This window comes from Triturus cristatus, chromosome 9 (genome assembly GCF_964204655.1).
Source record: "Triturus cristatus chromosome 9, aTriCri1.1, whole genome shotgun sequence".
Lineage (NCBI taxonomy): Eukaryota > Metazoa > Chordata > Amphibia > Caudata > Salamandridae > Triturus > Triturus cristatus.
Window position 1 is genome coordinate 486,362,865 of NC_140592.1, and position 22,339 is coordinate 486,385,203.

The 22,339-nt window shown below is 44.3% G+C and overlaps 1 protein-coding gene across 8 annotated transcripts in view; it reads right to left on the bottom strand.

Annotated features, from left to right (window-relative positions):
* Nucleotides 1-22,339, bottom strand: part of CTSW (cathepsin W) — a 1,394,816-nt gene that overhangs the window by 836,581 nt on the left and 535,896 nt on the right. For 2 of the 8 annotated variants that reach the window (XM_085625448.1, XM_085625447.1), the window contains exon 1: nt 1,447-1,568. The exons of the other annotated variants lie outside the window; for them this stretch is intronic. In XM_085625448.1, the coding sequence (XP_085481574.1) occupies nt 1,447-1,539 (93 nt within the window). In that variant the 5' untranslated portion in view covers nt 1,540-1,568. Of the gene's footprint in view, nt 1-1,446; nt 1,569-22,339 lie in introns of those variants that run through there. 8 annotated transcript variants of the gene reach the window in all.

Sequence of the window (22,339 nt, forward strand, 5' to 3'; positions counted from 1 at the left end):
CAATATCAGAATAGTCTTTTATTAGGAATTGATGGTCATCAAGCCATGCCTCCCTTTTCCCAAAAATGCTTTTCAAATTTGACTGGAGCCAAGAGATCAGCCTTCCTACCGTCTTTTGACCACATGCTTCCTAAACACGTGATGTCACATAAGGAAGGCTGTGGTTGCTTGCTGGCTAGTATCCTCAATAAATAGGTACATGCTGTTCCATTTACTGAGGATGTCCATCAGGCCACCCCATGCAGCTCAACAACCATGAATATCTGGGTCATATGGGAGTCTCAGGGCCTCTTCATCGCACTATACAGACAGGCCCCTGCATTTTGTATGACACTAAATTCAATAAGCCCGCGTTTTGGAGAGCATCTTGTACTGTTAATAAAAGAAAACAAAACGAGGGTTGATTGCTTCTCAGAAACTTGCAAACCTCTTCACGTTTATCTATTCTGTCTTACATGGGAGGGGGGTTGGTTTTAACAGCTCCACGTAGCCATTCCTGTTCTATTTAATTACAAGGTCCTCCCTTTCAGAAGGACCACGCTTCATCTTCGTAGCTGCAGTTCAGTGACGTCACTTGCCTGTCACTAAAAGTCATACCTGGGGGTAAAAGGGTGCTTTGGATCAAACTGTTATTTCATATTGTATTGTATTGTAATTGCATTTAAATAGCGCTTGCTACCCCTGACGAGGAGTTGAAGCGCTTTTTCGGAAAGTAGCAAGCTACCTCGGAACCCATAAAGGATAAGTGGTGAATTAGTATAGTGAAATCCTAAAGTAATTTGAGTGATGGATATGTTAGTCTTATTTAAATTGAAAAGGACAGTGGAGGGATAGAAGAGGGAAGAATTTAGAACTTTTTTGGGGAGGTCATAGCAGTAGGAGGAGGCTTGGGATAAGTAAAAGGGAGGTGGGAGGGAAGAGTCACAGGGAAGGGTTTATATGGGCAACTCCTGCACCATCGAGTACATAGTAACACAAATCTCACATACAAAAAAGGGTTGAAAGTGAGCTGCCTGTCTTTCTCACCTTAGACAAGCTCCAAGTCTCGAAATCGTTCTCTCTCTATACCCATCATAGAACATTTCTGTTTAGGGCCCTTATTCCGAGTGTGGAGAAGAATTCTAGAGTCCAGTGATAATTAACGAACTGCGCTGTTTGTTTTTGCGAGAGATCTTGGCAGGTCAAACTGCCAGAATATATCAAGAGAAAATGTGACGTAAAAAGGCAAAATATGAATTTTTCAGCGTGACAAATAACGAATCCACTGGTTATGGCTCATTTTACCCTGCAAAACACAGAAGCGGAAGAATTTACTACAACCAGTAAAAACCTCGCCTTCTTCAATCAGTATTGACTGTGCTTGCTAAACACCGCCTCCTTTTCTGAAGCCTAAACGGCCACAGTAAGGGTGAGCAGACATATCTCCACTTCTCTGTCGGTACTCACAGTGTACAGGTCCCGCTTCACGTTGGTAGCCTCGGCCTCGCCGGAAGGGGCCCAGGCTGCGACCAGCGCCAAGAGAACAGCGTGGGCTTCCATGCTCTATCCGTGCTTTGTGCAACCCTCGGATCTTTATTTATGGGTGGCTTCAAACAAAAGTCCAGGATGTGGTGGGCGAGGGTGTGAAAGCCACCGGCAGAGGAACGGCACATGGTCAACTACCTGACATACCCACAAGGGGAAAAACACGAGTGGGGAGCGCGTCGGCGAAAAGGTGCAAGCATCCCACACCTTCTGTTGTGTGATACCTCATTCCACTGCATTCAGCCGCACTCGCATTACCAAAAACGGGGATAACTACACTGCTTCATATTTTCCATTCTCCTTTCCTACCTAGGTATTTTATTAAAGAGCATTAGCAAGCAACATTAATTACTACTTTTTAAACTAACCAGGGCAAGTCTTTTTCATATCCCCAGGTGTACATAATGTATTGTTGCCTGTTCGATATACATTTTAAATAAACAACAGCTCTGTTAAAAGGACCTTCGCGGGCACTGATGGAGTAAAGCCAATGCCATTATTTGCGAAAAACCAATATGCTAAGGTGTGCAGAATACAAACAGCTTTTATTCACTTATGTATGCGTTTAAAGAGACTTCGATAATGTGGAGAGCCATTGACCCTTCTAGAGCCCCATTACGAGTTGAACAAAGTTGTGATCCCACCGAGGAGGCTGCTCTGGGAAACTATGGCTTTCCTGGTGTGTCCTGTGCCAGAATTATTGGGGCTGAAAACTCCAGACCCTTTAATTCCAGGCCCGGACGTCCTTATTAAGCTCCAATGGCTGTGGGCAGCTTCTGAGCCCGGCCTCTCAGCCTGTAGCCTTCGTATGGGGCAGCAGAAGAACACCCCTCACCCCCTCAGCTGAAGTAAAAATAAGATCCCTTACCACCTGTGGCCCCATGCCTGCCCCACACGCAAAAACAAAACGCCCGCTACATTTACCACTTGGTCAAGCAGGTAGTAAATGTACCTTGTACACTCTTGAATGCCTTTGCACCGAAACGTCCAACACTCTATTAGTAAAAGCGCAAGGAGAACACAGCTCTGTACTAATTATATATGAATATTTAATGAACAATACCATTTCAATCCCATTTTGGATGTTTTGGGGTCAATTCACAAAATCGAGTAAAAGTGAATTAGAGAATACTTCAGAAGTGTTTACGTACTTTACTAATGACCTATCTGGCTAAAAGTAAATTAGAGAATACTACAGGAGTGTTTACGTACTCTACTAATGACTTATCTGGTGTGGACAACAGGGACCGGACTAGGAGCTAAAAGCAGCCCTGCCATTACTGTTCAAAGCAGCGCTGCTCTTTTAATATACATCAATTTTCTGTCTTTCATTTTAGGCCGAAGCCTACCAGACAGTGCAGCTGTCTAGTTTGCTAACGACTTCTTGTGGGCATTCTGGGAGCTACCCTGGGAATGAATTAAGCCCATTGCTTACCACTGGCTTTGGGGTTTGTAACTCACAGTAGCTTGTTTTCTATTTGCTGGCTCTATTTTCTATAGGCTGTCCAGCTTCAGTTGGTCTCTCCCTTTGCCCATACCCTGTTTACTGTATTCTTCCACAAACTCGCTTTCTGTAAACAAGCCTTTAAATCTTGTTCTTAATCTTACTACATTTGCTGAACATTTAAAGACGGCAGCCAAATCGAAGGCTCTGTCTTCTGAGCTACTTGGTGTTTACTTTTCTTTCTCCGACTTCAAAGTGTGAGAATTTATGTGACAATCTTGCTGCGGAAGGGATTTTATCTAGCACACAACAAAATATAAACATCTGTAATTGAACTGTGCTGATATTTCAAAATAAATCAGAATTACGAAAGAACAAATAAAGCAATTTTTAAAAATAATTTTGAAGTGTGCTGGAAACAAATATTTGAATACGATAAAAACACATCAATACAATAGGTGATGATATTTTCACACATTATTGTTTGTGGGTAGTAAAACTGTGTCTGTGCAAATGTAATGGTCATTTCAAAATAAAAATGTGTTGTCTGTAATGGCATTGTGCTACCTTACCATGCATACTCCACACTACTCCAGTCTACTCTACACCACATCACTTTAAAACATTCTACTCCACTTAGGCGGGCGTGGGAGGCGCTGGTGGTGGAACTTCAGGGGTTGATGGCTGACAATGGGGTAGAGGGGGACACATCTGGCGGGCAGGAGGAGGTGGCGAATGGGGAGTAGAAGGGGAGTAGTAGTGATCGCTGGCAACGAGGCTGTGGCTAAGTGTGAGGGAAAGACATGGATTCCCAGTGGAGGGCGAGTACCCATGTCTGATTTATGGCAGGGAAGGGGCACATCGGGAGCGAGGTGAAAGACAGGAGGCACACTGACATGGGGTGGGGAGGGAGGGGGGAGGGCCGGTAGGGGCCGGAAGCTCATTCTCCCGGTTGTTGGCTGGTAACTTTATGTGTACTAAACATTCTTTGGCCGTGGAGGAGGCGGGTTTGTACTGTGTTGTTGCTATGAAAACAATAAAAAATGTTTCAAAAAAATTAAAACATTCTACTCCACTCTATGCCCCTCTACTCTGCGCCACGCCATTCTACCATACTCCACTCCACCTACAACAATCCACTACACTCTACAAAACTTCACCCCACTCTAGGACGTGCCCCCCACTCTAAGCTCCACCACTCGAAGACACTCTACGACATCCCACTTCACTCTACCCCATTCCACAACACTTGCCCCAGTCCCCACACTCTTATCTATCCCACTCCACTCCAATATTCACTCCACTCTAACCTAATCTATCCCACTCCAATCTACCCCACTCCAATCTCCAAAATATACCCCACTCCAATCCACTCCAACCTACCCCACTCCACTCCACTCTGCCCACGCCACTCCAATCTACCCAACCCAACTCTGCCCCATTCCAATCTATCCCATTCCAATCTACCTCACTTCATTCCAGTCCAATCTACACCATTCAACTCAAATTTTCAACTCTCAACTCAAATCTACCGACTCCACCACAAACTACCCCAATCCATCCTAATATAGACCACTCCACTCCAATCTACCTCAATCTACTCCACTCAAGTCCAGTCTATCCTGGTCCACTCCAATCTAGCCTGGTCCATTCCAATCTACCCACTCCAATTCAATGTCCCCCACACAACTCCAATCTGATTCACTTTACCCCAGTCCAATCTACCCCATGCCACTAACTTTTAGCCATGCTGAACAGCATCCACACTGCTGTACAACATGGCTGAAACAGTTTGCCAAAGCCAAAAGCTCTTATCTCCCCTCTGCTGTGTTCTCATCTGCTTTCTCTTGCTTTCCACATTTCCCCCCACACCCCTCTCTCTTGACTCTCTGTGTCCACTGCAAATAACCCTGGGTTGCTAGAGATGGTGACAGAGGTACCATAGGCCTAAGCTAGGCCTCCAATGGCTCCAGCCCCTAAGAAATGCCGTGAGAGATAGAAAACATGATGTAAACAACAAAGGCTTTGTCTTTCAAATGTTATAGTATGTATGTATGTATGTATGTGCGGTCTTATATAGCGCTCAAATTACCCTTGGGCATCTCGGCGCTTGCATTGGGAACCCGTCCTGGTTTTTCCCTGTGAGATAACCCATACTGGGCATCCCCAAGGTGAAAGCCAGGCATCCCGCCGCTGGGGGCCGTTGTGGAGATTAAGCAAGCTTGTTGCCCAGAGCTGCATAGTGTGAACTTGTGCTTAGAGTAGGCACCGAAGCGAGAATTATCGAGTCCGTGGACAATTGGGCTCCAGACCCTGCCGCGTCGGGAATCGAACCCTGGTCCCAGGTCTGACCTCTGCTTCAGGGTATGCCTCCTCTAACCAGTGAGCTACACTTCTCCACTCCCTCTGTTTTTTGAGGACCAGAGTCTTCAATAGAGTTCTGAGGACTTCAACTCTAAAAGAGTAATCGTTCCATTGTGCTAGATATTTAGTGGACTGTATTTTTTTCTTATTTCGTCATGGTTTCTTTGGAACTATTGCCTAATCTTTGTGGCTCATCTCGCCACTGCATTAATTATTCGTATTGTACTGCAGTTCTTTGTCAGCATCAAGATATCGCTTTGTGAGTAGTACTACTATGCATCCTGGTATCTCATCTATAATCCTGCACTGGCAGAATTTGTCTCAGTCAAGCAACTAACTGACAAAGGGGATTGTCTCTAGCAGCTCGGCATGGGGAGAACACAGGACAAGCCTCAAAAAAGTTAACTTTGATTAGAATGGCCCCTTTCCATAACCTGCATGGCTGTTAGCCTTTTGTAACCTGTTGCTTAGCGCTCCAAATTTTTATTGACACTTTCACGCTCAAATCAGAAAACCTGTATACAACCCTCAGTGGCGTAACAAACAAGCATTTGCAATGCAACAGGTCTCGCATTTGTTAGAGGTAGAGCTATTGGTATTGTAAATGACCATGTTTTCTTAATATGTTCTGGTTTTCAGTATAGTGAATTTATGTAAAGAGACATAGCTGCAGCACTGTTTAGAGGACTAAGTATGGGAAATTATAACTGGTAACTGAGACACAGCTGCAGCACTGTTTAGTGGGCTTAAAATGGAGGAATTACTGGCGGTGTTGAGAGGAGCAGGTAGCAACAGTGTGCACTGTTTAGAGGATTTGGAATGAATAATTTGACGGGATGAGAGAAGCAACTGCAGCAATACCCAGAGGAGAGATAATGTGGAATTACCACAAGGACTAGAGAAGCAGCTGTAGTACTGTCTAGAGGTGTAAAAAGGAGAAATTACTAGTGGGATTATGGAAGCAGTTGCAGCACAAAGACAGTTTAAGATTGTTCCACGAACGTTGCATTTTAGGTGTGTTCTAATGTTTTGGTGGTGTTGGCACCATATATTGCCTTTTAATATGTGCTCATAAATGTGTTTCCATGATACTATGGTGCGTAGCGACAGGTTAGTGTCCGGCCAAGGCTCCTTCCTGTCCCTTCTTTTGATGCTTGGTGTTGTTAAGGTGAAAGTGCCGTGAAGATGTAAGAAGTAACATACTAGTGAACGAAGCGCCGCAATTTGTGAAAGTGAAAGCACCATGGAGATCTTAAAACTCTCATACCAGAGAATAAAGCGCAGCGGTTTGTTAAAGTGAAAGCGCCATGCAGATGGAATAAGTCACATACCGGGAATGTAGCACTGCGATTTGCTAAAATGAAAACGCCAAGGATATTTAAGAAGTCATATACCAGAGAATAAAGCGCCGTGATTTGGTGAAGTGAAAGCGCTATGTAAATCTGCTGCCTCCAAAACATTGCAAAAGCGGCTGGAAACGATCGAGGAGATGTGGCCTGGATTTGTTTTTCCCTTGCCTGGTATGGCAGACATTGTATATGTATACACTTGTATATATTATAGCGCTAACATCATTGCGGGGTTAAAGGGCACTGTATATAGGTAGGTGTGAGCAAAACATTAGGCAGAACTCGACCATGAATTAACTTGAAACAATGGCTGGTGCTGTTAAAGCGAAAGCGCCGTGAAGTTGTAAAAAGTCACATATTGGAAAATTAAGCGCTGTGATTTGTTAAAGTGGAAGCGCTATGAAGATTTAAAAGGGCACACATTGGAGAAAAGTGCTGCGGTTTGTTAAAGTGAAAGCGATAAAAGATCTAAGAAGTCACACACCAGAGAATAAAGTGCCGCGTTTTGCTAAAGTTTAAGCGCCATGTAATCTAAGAAGTCACATACCGGCGAATATAGCGCCGCGACGAGCTTCTAAAAGTTTTTCAACGCCAATGAAGCATGTTATTTATTCCATTGCCACGGTACAAAATAACAAGCCCCTGCCTCTAAAACATTGCAGTGGGTACATACAAGCTTCCCTGCTGTTTTCAGTCGCGCACGCACACATGTTTGATATTAATGAAACCTCCTGAGGATGCCTCAAGGGTGTATTACAGCTTCTGCCAAGAAGATCTAAAAAGTCACGTATGAAAGAATAAAGCGCTGCGATGTGTTAAAGTGGAAACGCCATGGAGATGTAATAAGTCACACACCGGAGAATAAACATTGCAGAAGCTACCGGGAAATATTGGACAGATGTGGCCTCTGGCTCTTTACCCGTCTAGTATGGGAGGTATTCTATTTATATATACTATAGCGCTATTAATATTGCGTGGTTTGAGGGTGCAGTATATAGGTAGGTGAGGGGAAAAAACACCAACCAGAACTGGACCATGAGTTCACTTGAAACAATGCCTGGTGTTCTTAAAACGAAAGCGCCATGGAGATATAAGAAGCCACACACCAAAAACAAGGCAGACCCCCTCCCAAAAAATAATGCGAACGAAGGAATGTAAATTAAACACGCGTCCACCATTGTCCCGGCTGCGCACGTCATCCTGCCTGCAGTAGGAAACTTGCCAGCGTACACGAAAGTGAAAGACTCCAGTTACAGACGCAGGCTACAGCGTGAAAAACAGATGGCACACTGCACTTCAATTAAAAGAAGTGCAAGCAGAGCGGACTAAAACTGTAGTTAGGTGCCGCTGTATCGGGACTACACGGAAGTTAGCAAATGACCAATAGCCAACAGAAAGGGAGATAACAACAACACTACTACAAGTAAGCCAATAGCAAGCGGAAAAACAAATTACATAAAGTTTAAGCCAACATACAGATTACTTTATGGTTCGCTGAGACAGCGCGTGTGCTGCCAAGGCGAGACCTAAAAATGATGAGGTCCCCTGCAGAATGTGATGAGGGGCCAGAGTCTCCCATACCTTAAAAGTATTCTTTGGCCTTGGGATGAATAGGGCCTCCCCTGAATGTTTGGGGTCCCTGAAGGGATGGAGGGTGGGATTATACTTTTTTGATGCTTTTCTAACTGGGGGCCGATATTGCAGCACCACAGCAAAACCGGCCCCCAGCCTTCCGAGGAAAACACCTGATTCCCGGTATGACCAGTCCGGCCCTGCCAGCGGCCCTATTATAGAAAGTGTCACAGAGATACATCCAGTGTTGCGCCTCTCCCTTTTTTTTTTTTTTTTTGCAGCTTTCTATAGCGCGATCTCGAGCTGAAGATATCAGAGTGCTTTACATGACCACCAATTGCATTACAAACGGACAAATAATTTCTAGGCACGGGGATATTCAGTGATTTGCTCAGAATCACAGGATGTTTTAGCCTCCTGCCAGGCTTGAACATGGCTCCCTAGCTTCAAATTCGACTCCTCTAGCTATTAAGCCACAACCTAAGGGCTGTTTTCTATTAGAGAAGGGGCCGCAGATACTTGTGCTCTTTGTATGATATGGATGGCACAGACGCATGTTTTGTACTGAGTGCTTTAAATGGGCCGCTACTGTCTGGTACTGATACCTGCACTTTTTTATTTTGAGAGGGAGAGCACCTGCAATTCTCAAGAGAACTGTGATACTTTTAATTGGAGAGTACCTGCAATTCTCAGAAACAAGCAGGTACTCTGTTACAGGGTACCTGCACTTCTATTTTTCCATTTCAAGCACTGCTTGTACTGGTGCAAATACAATGGGCTGTTGCCTCATTCCCAGAGGGAGTGGCCAGGTGCAAGTGGGCACTTTTTGGCTTGTTTGCCTTTGGACCCCCACCACATTAAAGAGGCGCATAAAGGCAAGGAAGCTTCATGGTAGGAACTGGCTGCACCACATAGAGGTGAGACACAGTCACCCCAGCCTTCCTCCCCAGAGCACACCTGGTGGGTGTCCCTTGGTATCCTCTAGATGGAAACGGTTTATCAACGACATACTCATTCTCTGGAAGGGAGACCACAACAAGTGCAACGAGTTCTGTAATTGGATTAATACTCTGAACCCCTTTTTGAAATTCACCAACACCATCTCAACAGTCGAAATCCCCTTTCTCGATCTGTTGATAAAACTGGAGGCAGGGACAATCTCCACCACCCTGAATCGTAAACCTACTGACAGAAACAGTCTCCTACTCTTCAGCAGTCACCACCCCAGAGCCCTCAGACATAACTTACCATTCGGTCAGTTCCTCCGCATTAGGAGGAACTGTAGAACCCTTAATGACTACAAAAGAGAGGCAGACACTTTAAAACAAGATCTTCTTTGACGTGACTATCCCAGACAGGTGATCGATAAGGCTTACAAAAGGGCTAGAAACAACAATCGTGATGGTCTGTTGGAGGATAGAATTAGAGAACCAGACAAAACCATCACTTGTGTCACCACATACACCTCTGATTCCAATCGATTAAGGAATATTATTCTCAAACATTGGGACATCCTCAATACTGGCACATTGAATCTCACCATACCCAGGTTCGCTTTCAAACGAACCAGCAACATAAAAGACATGTTGATACACAAAAGACCCAGGAAACACCACAACAATGCACAAAAAACATTATGGGACCTGCCACCCATTCAGGGACATTTTCCTTGTGGGTCATGTTCAGTTTGTCCTCAAACTAAGGTCACCAAATAACTAAATTTCCCCAATGGCTTGACCTGGCGTTTGACTAAACATACCAATTGCAACACCTCCAATTGCATCTGAAGTGTAGATGCGACCTTTCTTACATAGGAATGACCACAAGATCGGTGAAAACACGAATGATGGAACACAGGAGCAATTTTAGATGCTCCAAGACCAACACTAAAATGACCACACATTTCAAAGAAGTCCAACATCCCCCTGACTCATTTGAATGGTGCATCTTGGAATCACACCCAGGTATGTCCAGGGATACCTTGTTTCGCCTGGAACAACGGTGGGTCCTTAGATTGTCGTCAGACAAAACAGGACTTAATGAAGACATCCCCTGGAGTCTTTTAACCTCATGATTAAGTGATCTGTTAACTAAAGATACGCACTAACACCGCTTGACAGTAGGTTTCCACCCAGCATACAATTGATGGTTTTTGATCTCTCCTGATGACGCTACTCGCGACACACCTCCTATGACTTAGTATCCCACCTCTACGTGAGGGGGCTTTGACCTTTACCATCATTTGACTCTCTGCACCATTAGGTTGATTGCGCATGACTGTCTACCTTAACTATAACTTTCATTATTTGTTATTGGCGAAAACCAGCAATTACCTGCAGCACATTCGCCTTTTTTATTTTTAAGCCGCCTTTACCCCTTAGCACAATTAATTCGGATTAGTCATCACTGCGTCCGATGCCATGATTGATTACCATTGCTTAAACTCTTTATAAAACCCTTTCCTGCAAAACATTGTTTATCACCGCCTCTGAAATCCCGAGGCTCTGATTGGACCACATTACGATCACATGATTCTGATATTGGCTGTGTTATGATTTTCCAACATGGCGCCCTTCCCAGGTTCGCGCACTAGTAGTCACCCGGAAGTCGTTGATGGCGCCGCCCTCCTCGGCTGCACTGTCTGCTATATTTGTCAAGGCGTATACTGCATACACGACTACTCGGACCGGCCGATTGAAGGGTAGGATCAATGCCGCACTCCTTCCTGGGGAACCGTGAGTAAACGGGAGTGATCCTGGGTCCTCTGTTGCATTAAATCCTCGCAGCATGTGCGCTTATGCATTCTCGCTTTTGTAGGTCACGACGCATTTTTCAACATGAAGGGTGTCTCTACGGGTGGCGAACGACAGCGCTATTTTGAACCTTGTTTGTTGTTCTCGCGCCCCCCCAACGCCTCATTAACCTTAACTGGATATTATTTGCACCACCAGGGCAATACTTGGTCTACCCAGCGAATTTATGCGGCAGACTTTTTAACACGCACTTTTCTGCATTAAATACCTAACGAGACAGAACATTCCGCCTACTCTAACCCTACGGGTTCCATACTCTTTTGTAGTTAGTGCTTAAATATATTGTTTTCCCCGCATTGGCATCTTAATTTGTTCATTGTTGTTAGCATTTTTAAGTGTCTTTGTCTAGCTAAACCATTCTCACCATATAACAAGACACTAGAGTTCAGTGTCTACAACGCTATGGCCCACAACTGACCCAAATAGGGTGAGGTTTTATATTTTATATACATACACATGTTGTAACTTCTACCAGTTTAAGTTTTCATCATCAACAAGCTCACACATTTATTAAACATAGGATTTGTGCACTAAGCATGCCATGATTCACTGGCCATTTGCATGTGTGTGATGCACTGCATAAACCATTTTGGTGCACCAGTCTAATTAATACTACTTGTCTTAAATAGACACAATATTGCTGTTGTTTTATTCTGATGGTTGGAACTGTGTTTACATTACAGGTTGTTACTTTTTACTTTGGAACTACAGGTACCACCACTTTTTAGGGTGCTGTAATGGTGGTCACTTCTCACTAATAAGTGTTAGGTGACTACTACCAAAAAGTGTAGGTAGTACTCCATAGGTCCTGAGGAATTGCCATCTACTTGATATAAGGGCAAGAAACATGTCGACCTCATTTATAAGCGTAGAACCTCACACCATTGAGTGAATATACGCGCATTTTTTCTTTTTAATTAGGGAAGTAGCCAACCTCATTAAAATTGTTTTGATTGGACTATCTTTGCCTATTTTAAATTTCACTTTACTCCACACATCACTTTCACCTACACAACTCTAGGACCCATACTTGCACGTCACCCATCGGCCTAAGGAATAAAGATCTCCGCGAAGTAGGCCCCATAACGGGTGCCTGATCGGGCATTGCAGCGCCGGCCCGAGTAGGAGCAGACCCGATGATGAAGCAAGACACCTACTTGCCGGGTGTGTGAGGGCCTTTTTCCGATAAGGAGATTACTCTCCTGTTCTATTACTCCTTATAGTATCTTCTGATTCTCGCTTACAACCTGTCTTTTTTATTAGGAACTGCATACCAATACTGTTTATCTAATCCTCTAGATATTCCCTGCAGGTGGATTCAGGGAAATACCTTTGCCCCTTTTCAAACAGAAGCCGATCTGCCTCCAGTGGAAGCCCAAGCTGCGGTACAAACCGCAGGTCTCTTTCACTAAAGCTCTCCCCCCACTGCAGGCTCAAACAATTACAAAAACACACATTTTTTTAATGCAATCAGAGTCGCACTGAGTCCCTCTGCACTGGGTGCACCTAGTGAAGGATGCACAGCAGCTCAAACACACGATATTTTCTTCGGGCCCAGGCGTCATGTACACAACAGGCACACTACTTTGCACAAACACATTCACCACTAAATGAAATACAATTCTGAAAGAAAAAAATACATCAGTGAACGTTTGCCTCTTGACTCTGTAATGCTCTAGTGGGCATAACCTGAAGAAGCGGTTTGTCAGACGGAAACACGAAACATGGGCGGGGTACGGGAGTTGTTCTCATCTTCTCAAATGAACAGACAATAAAGTACTGAAATGTATGTGCGAGTGGTTTCCGGCACCCTCGGTCTGCCAGCATCACGTCTGAATTTATTGGTCGTAAATTTATTCTGGAAATGTAGAGTACAGCATTATGGGGGTGGATTTGCAACGAGGACGTGTGAGAAGTTGGCCTGGTATATGCTGGTCACTAGTTAAGGTGGCCACCTTGCACCAGTACAATTCGACTCCTATGGTAGATAGGTTTAAGACAACCTTTTAAAGAAAGCTATCCAAGTGGTAGGTGTGGAGAGCAGCCTTCAGGCTAACTGGCACATGCATCAATATAGGATTTTGCGAGTCCTTAATAACGAATATTAAGGATTCGCTATTAAGAACTCGCAAAATCCTATGCATGTAGGAATCGCAATATTAATTGCGATTCCTACACATTCCTTATTTGCGACTCACAAATAGCGAGTCGCAAATAAGGATTAGCTTCCCATTCATTCCTATGGGCCATAGGAATGAATAGGAAATTGAAAGCGCTATTTGCGAGTACCAGTAGGTACTCGCAAATAGCTCCCGCAATTTCAAGGGTGCAAGGGTGTCAACATGACACCCTTTTGTACCCCTGAAATGATGTGTGCACACATGTTGCACACACACATGCCCTAAGGGCATGTGTGTGCGCAACATGAAACTTTGAAAAAAGCATAAAAGTGCTTTTTTCAAAGTTTTAGCAAATTACCATGAAGTCCTACTTCATGGTAATTTGCTCCCACAATTGGCGAAATCGCTATTATTTTCACAATCATGCATAGCATTTAAGGAATCTCAATTTGAGATTCCTTAAATGCTATCGCAATGTAAGGAATCGCTATTTAGAGATTCCTTATATTGCGAGTTTTGCATTTGGGATGATGCATCCCAAATGCAAAAATACCGGTCGCAAAGGGGCAGATTCTGAGAATCTGCCCGTTTGCGACCGGTATTTAGCTTGATGCATGTGCCCATTAGTCTTTAGAGGAATGTAAAGCAGCTTGTTTTACCTTATAATCTCTTGAATCACTAAATGAAAGGACACCACACAGGTATATATAGAAAATATATATGTATTTATTTCTAACACACTCTACTAATCTCTTTATGAGATTAGAAGTCAGGAACATATGCACAAACCAACATTTCACAACAAGTTAAGCACAAATATGGCTGGGGCCCTAGGGGCGCACCAGACCATATACTAAAAAAGAGACTTAAGAACAACGACTTGAGAAGGGACAAGGCCTAGGGCCTTCAGAAGCGCTGGGGCCTCACTAATCCACCCAAGGCAGGTAAGTAAAGGACCCACGGGAGACACATGCAGTGTGAGAACACAGCCGCGGATCCCAATTGACTTCTATGGAGAAAATCGCAGTTGGAATTTTAGAGTTTTAGGATACTTCGGGAGAGTCTACAAGCAAGTCACTTACAGGGTAAGTCGTTCCAGAGCCAACACACACAGGAGCACCGTAGTGCTGGTGTTACCTCACCCAGGGAAGCTGGGTGCATAGGTGTCTTTTGGTGTCGGGTCGCGGCGTCGTTTTCAATGGGAGCCAAAGAAGATTTGCTGCTTGTGATGACAGGAGAAGTGTCCGGTGGAATCCAAGGCTGGATTCAGAAGAAAGAAGACCTGAAAGCAGAGGAGACAGTGTTCAAAGTCACTGGGCAGTGACCCGGGGCAAGGAAGATGGATGCCCACAGTCATCGGGTGAGTTCAGGTGATCACGGGTGTCTTGTCTCTTTAGCCACGAGGTCCAGGAGGCGTCGACGACAACCAGGAGCTGGATTCAGCGTGTCCCACGAAGTCTGCAGCTTACTGCGGTGTCGGTGACCAGATTGGAGCCAACAAGCCTTGGTAACAGCAAGTCTCGTGGAAAGTGTAAAAAGTCAGCGGTGCAGACCAGCAAGGTCTGAGGGACTCACCCAGCGAGGGTAAGTCAGGGCAGGCCTGGAGCAACCAGGGGAGCCCTTTGAAACTGTAGAAAGGTCTTCTGGGGACCCACAAGCCAGCCGGCAAGGGATCGCGAAGACGCCTCGGGAGTATTCACTCACCAGGAGCCCACGGTCACTCAGGACAAGGTAGGCCTCTGATCTTCGGAGGAAAACCTGCTGGAGGCTTGGACCACACGTGGTCCAATGCACAAGTTCGTAGAATGTCGTGAAGGGGTTGCACTCGAAAATAGTGCCCGGTACCCAGGTATTGCAGTTCCTCGTCACTCATGGGGTCCACTTGCCTCAGCGTCGCTGGGGACTCACGATGGCAGGGACTTCAGACTCCGGCGGGAGCGGGACAGTTTGCGACCGTTGATTCAAAGTTTTGGTGCCTGCCAAGCAGGGGAGTCACTCCTTGACTCCAAGGGAGATTCTTCAGTCTTCCAAAGGAAGTGGAACGTCGAAGGTCCAGGATTCTTCTTCAGAGCATCGTCCAGGGATATCTAGTTTGCAATGGCAAGGGTTCCCTAACTTATACTTCAAGGAAGGGAGGCACTAGCTCTATGACCCCTCCTACGGGAGGGTCAGGGGAGTGGGTGGCTACACCCACTTCCCTTTGTCCAGTTTCGCCCCAGAGCAGGGAAAGATAGCCCCTGAACCCACTTGAGCTGGCATATGCACAGAGGAGCCTACTGCTCCCCCAGTGCAGGACTTCAAAGCACTCTAGGAGTGCACCCACCCAGCCCCAATACACTAAACCCTGTCTGGGAGGTGGTTACACCTCCCTGTAACAGGATGCCTATTGTTGGGCCTCCACTGCGAGTTTCGGTCAGCAGCAGGAGGGCAGCCCAGTGTCTGTGACTGGTGGCATCCATTTTATGATGCCAGGGCTCTTCAGGATTCTACAGTGTTTCCACAGTAGGTACATGTCTATCCCTCTAGAAGGGTGGGATCATACTCCCACACCAGTTACTGGTGTGGGGGTATGATTCCAAAGCGTTTGACACCAATCATGACATGTTTTGATGCAGCCATTCAAAAGTTGGCGTTAACCGCGACGTTATAATGCACTTAAGAGTATATGGTTTAACCGCATCCACAAACAGCCACAGAGAATGGACTCTGAGAGCTGCAGAGGGGCCCTGCTCAGGCAGAGGCACCCCTCACATGGAAACCAAGCACCCTGCCCTCAGGATTGATAGGGCCTGCCTTAGGGATGACTGATAGGTTTATATGTGTGTGTAGGTAGAGATATAGTGAACCTATATCTCAGTGAGGAGTGCTAACACTACCTCACCCAGGTTGCAGTAGCAGGCCTGTGGTGTCAGATTTAGTCTGCTTCCCAGGAGTGGCATAATACATGCTTCAGCCCCTGGTAGGCCTGTGAAGTACCTATGCCCTTGGTATCTAAGGTACCATATACTAGGGGCTCATAAGGTAACACAGTATCCGATCACTAGTGCATCTAATATGCACTCCAAGTTGTTTAGAGAGAACAGAGAGGCTGGGGCCCTGATTAGCAGGGTCCCAGACAGACGATAGCCGGAAACCAGTGTTAACATCAGAAAAAAAGTGGGGGCAACAGAAGTGCAGATGCTACTCTCCTACAGGACGGCAACAGTGCCTCAAAACAGGTCTGAGCCAAAATCTGCTTAACGATCTTTCATGCTTTTGGGTAGGTAGCAGGGTAGCTCTCAAAGTCCTAGTAGTGTAACTACTTTACTGCTATTCAACCTCCAGTCTGATATATTTTGTGCTTATGAGTGGGAGCAGATGGAATGGATGTGGTGTAATCATTTTGTAGATGTCAATTATAAGGTAGGTGCTGTGTGGTATACAAGTCCCGAGTGCTGTTGTATGTGTTCTTGACATCAGAAGGGGTTGTGCATAGGCTGTTTGGGCTAGGGTTCTAATTGGCTATTGGGTCTAGGGTTTACTATTGGATTTAGGGATTAGGGCTTTGGCTTAGATTGGCTGTTAGGGCTATAGCTGTGGTTGGTTAATGAGGCTAGATCTCCTATTGGCTCTAGGATTAAGGTTAGGGTTCTAATTGGCTAGGGTTAGGGTTACATTGGCCAATAGGGCAATTTTAAGCGTAGGGCTCAGGGCATCTCAGTCTGGTCATCAAGGCTAAGGGTGGAGAGGACAAGGGCACTTGCCTGTTTGTGCTGGGTGGAGAGGACAAGGGCAGTTGCCTGTTTGGCTCTGTTTGGATTGGGGCCAGGGCCAGAGATGCTGTCCAGTTTTCACTTACGAGCTACAACCTTAAGCCCTCTACATCCGCCAACTTCCAATTACAATATCAGCAAAGGCATTCTAATCATGCAATACCCACAGACCTCATATAGATTTAAATGTTTATTGAACCACTACACAACCCCTTCCAAACCCCACAGACCACATCTACCCCAAATACAACACTATGGCACCTGCATTCTCAAAACAAAATACAACTCTGTCCTATACCCCTAACACATCCACACATCACCAACACAATACTACGCCATAAATCCAGACACACACTCCCTGTTCAACCAAACACTCACTCTATCCTCTACTTGCTCCTAACAGATCCTCTTTTTTCATGACAAAACCTATACTCAGCCTTCCAATACACCATCCACCAATACCCGCCTCCTTTTTTTACCAGTTACACACAACCATACAATACTTACACGCCACTCCAACACACACATTTCCTATTCCAGTGATCAAATCTAACACAAACACTCATAACTCTTGTCCCTCCCCTCTTACACGAAAAACAAAAGGTGGACGTAGAGGAAATAGACCAAAGGACTCATGCTCCTATTAATCGTACTGAAAATAAAGAAAGCCCATCCATCTCTTGAGACTTTCTTTCCACTCCATGTGTGTTGAAAAACAGATCGTTTTTCTTTTTCACCAGTGTTTCCCCTTGGTGGCATGCTTCATCATTAGGTTCTTCCTGTTCCACTGCAGAACGGGGGGTGCTGCAACCTACGAGTTGCGCGGGAGCACTTTTGGTGTTATCTATATAGTAGATGAAGGAAAAATAGGAGTGGGGGGTTGTGGAGGATTAAAAATACCTAGCTAGTACGAAAAATGTTTTATTTGTACCTATGGTTATAGTTAAAAAATGGGGAAAGTGCAAACTCAATGGACTTATGTTCATGAGTTTCACAGGTCTACATGTTTCAAGCCCTACCCCAAAGCTATTCATCAGGACCAAGGGTTGCTACTCCCTGGTACCACTCCTGTCAACACTCAATTGAAATGCCAATGCATGCTGAGAAAAATAAAACACATATACATACTGCAACAATTGGTGTTTAGAACTGGAAAATCTGTTAAGATATATGAAGGGAAAGAAATTAGTCTTACATGGCTTTTGGCCATGTTACAAGTATTCTGCTTATGTGATGGAAAACAGATCACCGAAGTGGAAAACGTGATATATTTTTATTTTGATCAATGTGAACACTTCTAATGCTACCAAATAAAATGACGTTTACAAACAGCACAGGTTTTGACATACACACATGTATATACCAGAAGTTTAAACAGTGAAAATTAAACAAAAAAGAAAATTAAACAAAAAAAGACAAATACGCGTAAATGGCCTCAATTCAGCATCATAAGTCCATATGGGGGGAAGGGAAGCCTTTAGTCACACTCTGTGTAAATTGCAAATAAAAAATCGGGTTCCTTATAAGCATAGTTTTCTGAGCGATTTCCAGTGTATAAAGCCTCTGTTTTTAAAAAATCAGCTGCGCTGTACTTACTACACCAAAGCTACTCCATCACCTAAGGAAAAGGCCCACCCGTGGCTCCGTGGATGCAGGCAGTTCGTGCCAGCACTGTATATGTTCGCGGCCAGGAAGACGTCAGCATCCTTGTGTCTGTGAAAGACTAGGACGCCGACCGTCCACGATGGCCGCTGATGGTTGGAACCACATCATGGTTCCTGTACCCATAGCAACGTATATGCTAAGGACCACAAAACAAATTGGGTTCTTGGGAGATTCCCAGTTTTTATATTCAAGATATATATATAAAAATATTATGTGTATGTAAAATTGCCGATTCCATTCAGGATGTGAAAAGTGGTGTTTGCTTCAAGTAATATTGACAATTATTAAAAAATATTTATTCATACATTTAAAGGATGGCAGTTTGGAATTGCCGATATACACTCAGGTAGTTGAATGGAGTCCTAGAAGGATAATTATACACACAAGAAAAAACTAATTTCCTGTGGATGAATATTGGGTGTATTATATATCCACACTTGACCACTATGTTATCTTGTGAATTGGCCCTCGGGTATATTTTCGTTCAGACCATCAATGTGAGTTTCTTATCTGAACACCCATTATTGTTGTTTTTCAAACAGTTGTGATTCCTGACTCGCTTGTTTTCGGATAATCCAAAAGAAATCTCTTACAGTGTGTTTGTGTTCCATATAATGAACTGACATTTTGTAGCTGCACGCCCACATCTGAGATTGCTGCGGTGCTTGCAGATTCTGTTTTTTACTTTTCGGGTAGTCATCCCTATGTAATGTAGATTGCATGGGCTCGTTTTCAAATAGATTACACGTTGAGAGTTACAGCTGGTGAAATGTCTCAATTACCAGGTGGTGTAGTTATTAAATATGATCCTTTTGGTTGGCTGAGTGAGATGGCAGACACTGCAGCTACCACAAAAGTGATGTCTTTTTATGCGGGGTAATCCAAACTTGCTTCTCTCTTGTGTTGTTGATTTTTTGTGATTGTGTGTGGACTAAGATGTCCCGGGGACTTTGCCACCGTTTATGTGAAAACATAGGTTTGGGAATTCGCAGAGTTCCACTTTTCAATGTACGTCAGTGTTTGTTTATGATTTTGCACACTTGGTTAGATGCTACACTGTAAGTTGTGATGCAAATTGTTCGTTCTTCTTTCTCTTTTGGAGGTAGGATCTCTAGAAGTGCCTCCCTGTGGTTGTTCTTTGCTCATTTCATAGTGTGTGAAACTATTTGTTATGGGTAGGTCCTTGCTTATAGTTTTGAAGCTCTCAGCCTGTCTATTGTAGTCATCGAGTCTGGAGCAAATCCGTCTCAGTCTCAGAAATTGGCCAAATGGTAAATTCTCCTTGAGGTGCCTCAGGTGGAAACTATAGAAAAGGAGCAGACAATTTTTTGCTGCGGGTTTTTTGTGGGAGGTTGTCCTTAGGGTCCCCTCATCAGGGATGATGTTTAAGTCAAGGAAACGAATTCTGTTTTAGACAGAGTGTGCATGAATTTCAGAAAGTCATTCTGTATGTTTAGCCATCTTAAGAAATCCAAAGCAGTGGTTTCATCGCCTCGCCATATGACTAACACATCATCAATGTATCGCTTCCACATATTTATAAGCGCGAGGTACGGGGTGTACGGGAATAGGATTTTGTGTTTTTCTAGATGGTGAGCATAGAGACCAGCTATGCTTGGCGCAAAGGGTGTGCTCATGCTGGTCCGTGTTTTGTAAGCACAGGGTCCCCTGGAATCTGAAGAAATTTTCGGTTAGGGACCATTTGCAGCATTCCATAACCACATTTCTCGGGGTCTGATATTCCAAATCTACCTTGCATAATACATCCTCGATTATGTTGATGGGCTCGCTGTGTGGGACACTAGTGTGCAGACTTTCGATGTCTAAACCCATACCAAGTTGTTTGTCAGGGTCAAATGTTATGTTTTGTAGTAGTCTCAATACATATTTAGTGTCTTTCAGATAGGTGTCTGTGTTTTGTATGACTGGTCTTAGAAAAGCATCACCAAACTTGGATAAGGGTTCCAATATGGAGCCTATCCCAGACACTACAAGTGGCTATAGGGGGTCTACCAGATTTGTGTATCTTGGGGACGGTATAAAAATAAGTGTGATTGAAGACTTATCGACTAGGAAATCACTTTCTTTCCAGGATATACAGTTGTGTGTCAGTGCTTCCTCTGCCATGGTCACTATGTGTACCCCGAGTGATTTGGCTGGGTCCTCTGTCAATGGTTCATAATTCCTAGCGCCGTTAAGTAAAAGGAGACATTCTGTCCGGTATTCCTCTGTTGTCAGTATGACCATTTCCCCTTCTTTGTCAGCTGGTTTTATCAACAAGTTTTTGTCCTCTGCAAGCTCTTTTATAGCTAACTTTTGTACCTTTGTGGTGTTATGGAACGTTCTCAATGTATCAGGATTGATTTCCCCTATCTCTGACAGGACACCTTTTTCAAAAACATGTTTTTTAAATGGGATTGCTGTGACTGGCGGAGTAAAAGATGATTTTACTCTCAAACCTGTGTCGCCTTGTAGGTCCATCTCCATGGGTTTGTCAGTGAAATAGGACCACAGCTTGAGTTTTCTGATGAAATCACGAACTTCACAGCTCAATTTGAATTTATCTAGGTTAGCTGTGGGGACAAACCCAGGCCTTTCTCAAGTACCTGTATCTGTGGTAGGGTGAGTGTTCGTTCTGTAAGGTTCACAATCAGGCTGGCTGACTGCTCGGACCTGATTGGTTCTTACTCAATCTCATCATGCTACTGGTTGATACTTCGATTTGTTCCTGTTCTGTGGCTCACTGAATTTGGGATCTCTTTCTCATCCTGTCTCTCTGTTGTCCCTGGCGTGTCCCTAAAGAAGGCCCATACTGGTTTTGTTGGTAATTCATAAAAGGGGCAGTCTGTATGTCCCAGTTGTTGAATGGGGGTGGTTGTATATGAGGTGGAGGTGGTAGGCCATAGTAGAATGGCACTGGATATGCCAAAGGGCCTTGATGTGGTCCCCAACCCCTACCTTGACCATGTCCAAAGACCCTCCTGTTATTCCTTCTTCCCCTGAAGGTACCTTTGAATCCAGTGCTAGAACCTGAACTGTTAGATCCATTGTCTGATAGGTCACTTTCAGTATTACACCCCGGGTTTCTTCCCAGGGGAATATAATCTTCCCTAATGTATGGGTACACTAGTCAGGACTGAATTTGCTTGTATCTTTCTTTAGTTTATGAAACTTGCTTTGTTTCAGGGATGCCTCAAATTCATTTGGAGTTTGATTTAGTTCTTCAAATCTTTTCTTGAGAGACCTGACTGATTGGTAAGTTTTTAAATGAACCTCAATTGTCTGGATCTCAGTTTTAAGTTCCTGGGATAGATGTGTTGCTGCTTTTAAAATTAGGATTAACCAATCTCTCATGCAGTGCCAAGAAATAAGAGGCCAGGCTTTCTTGAATGCTTTCTCGTGTTGGAAAATGAAGTGTTCTCTCCTCACAAGGAATCCCTGGGGGGGCTGGTTTGCTTATAAATAGTCTGTTATCATGATGCCATGTATCATGGTTTTTCTCTGGGTGCTCTTAAGTGTATTGAGCTCATCCCAGTCTTTATTATTCAAAACTGGTTCTGAGTTTCCTATGCCCTCAAAAGGTGACATAGAAGATAAAATGTATTCTACTTCCTCTGCCAATAAAGTGAGGCCTGTGATTTCTGCCATCCTTCAGTTTCCGTGATGTAAAGAGTTTGAAAAAACGATTAAATGTGTGTATCCTGTGCACCGAAGGATTAATATTATGTGTTAACTC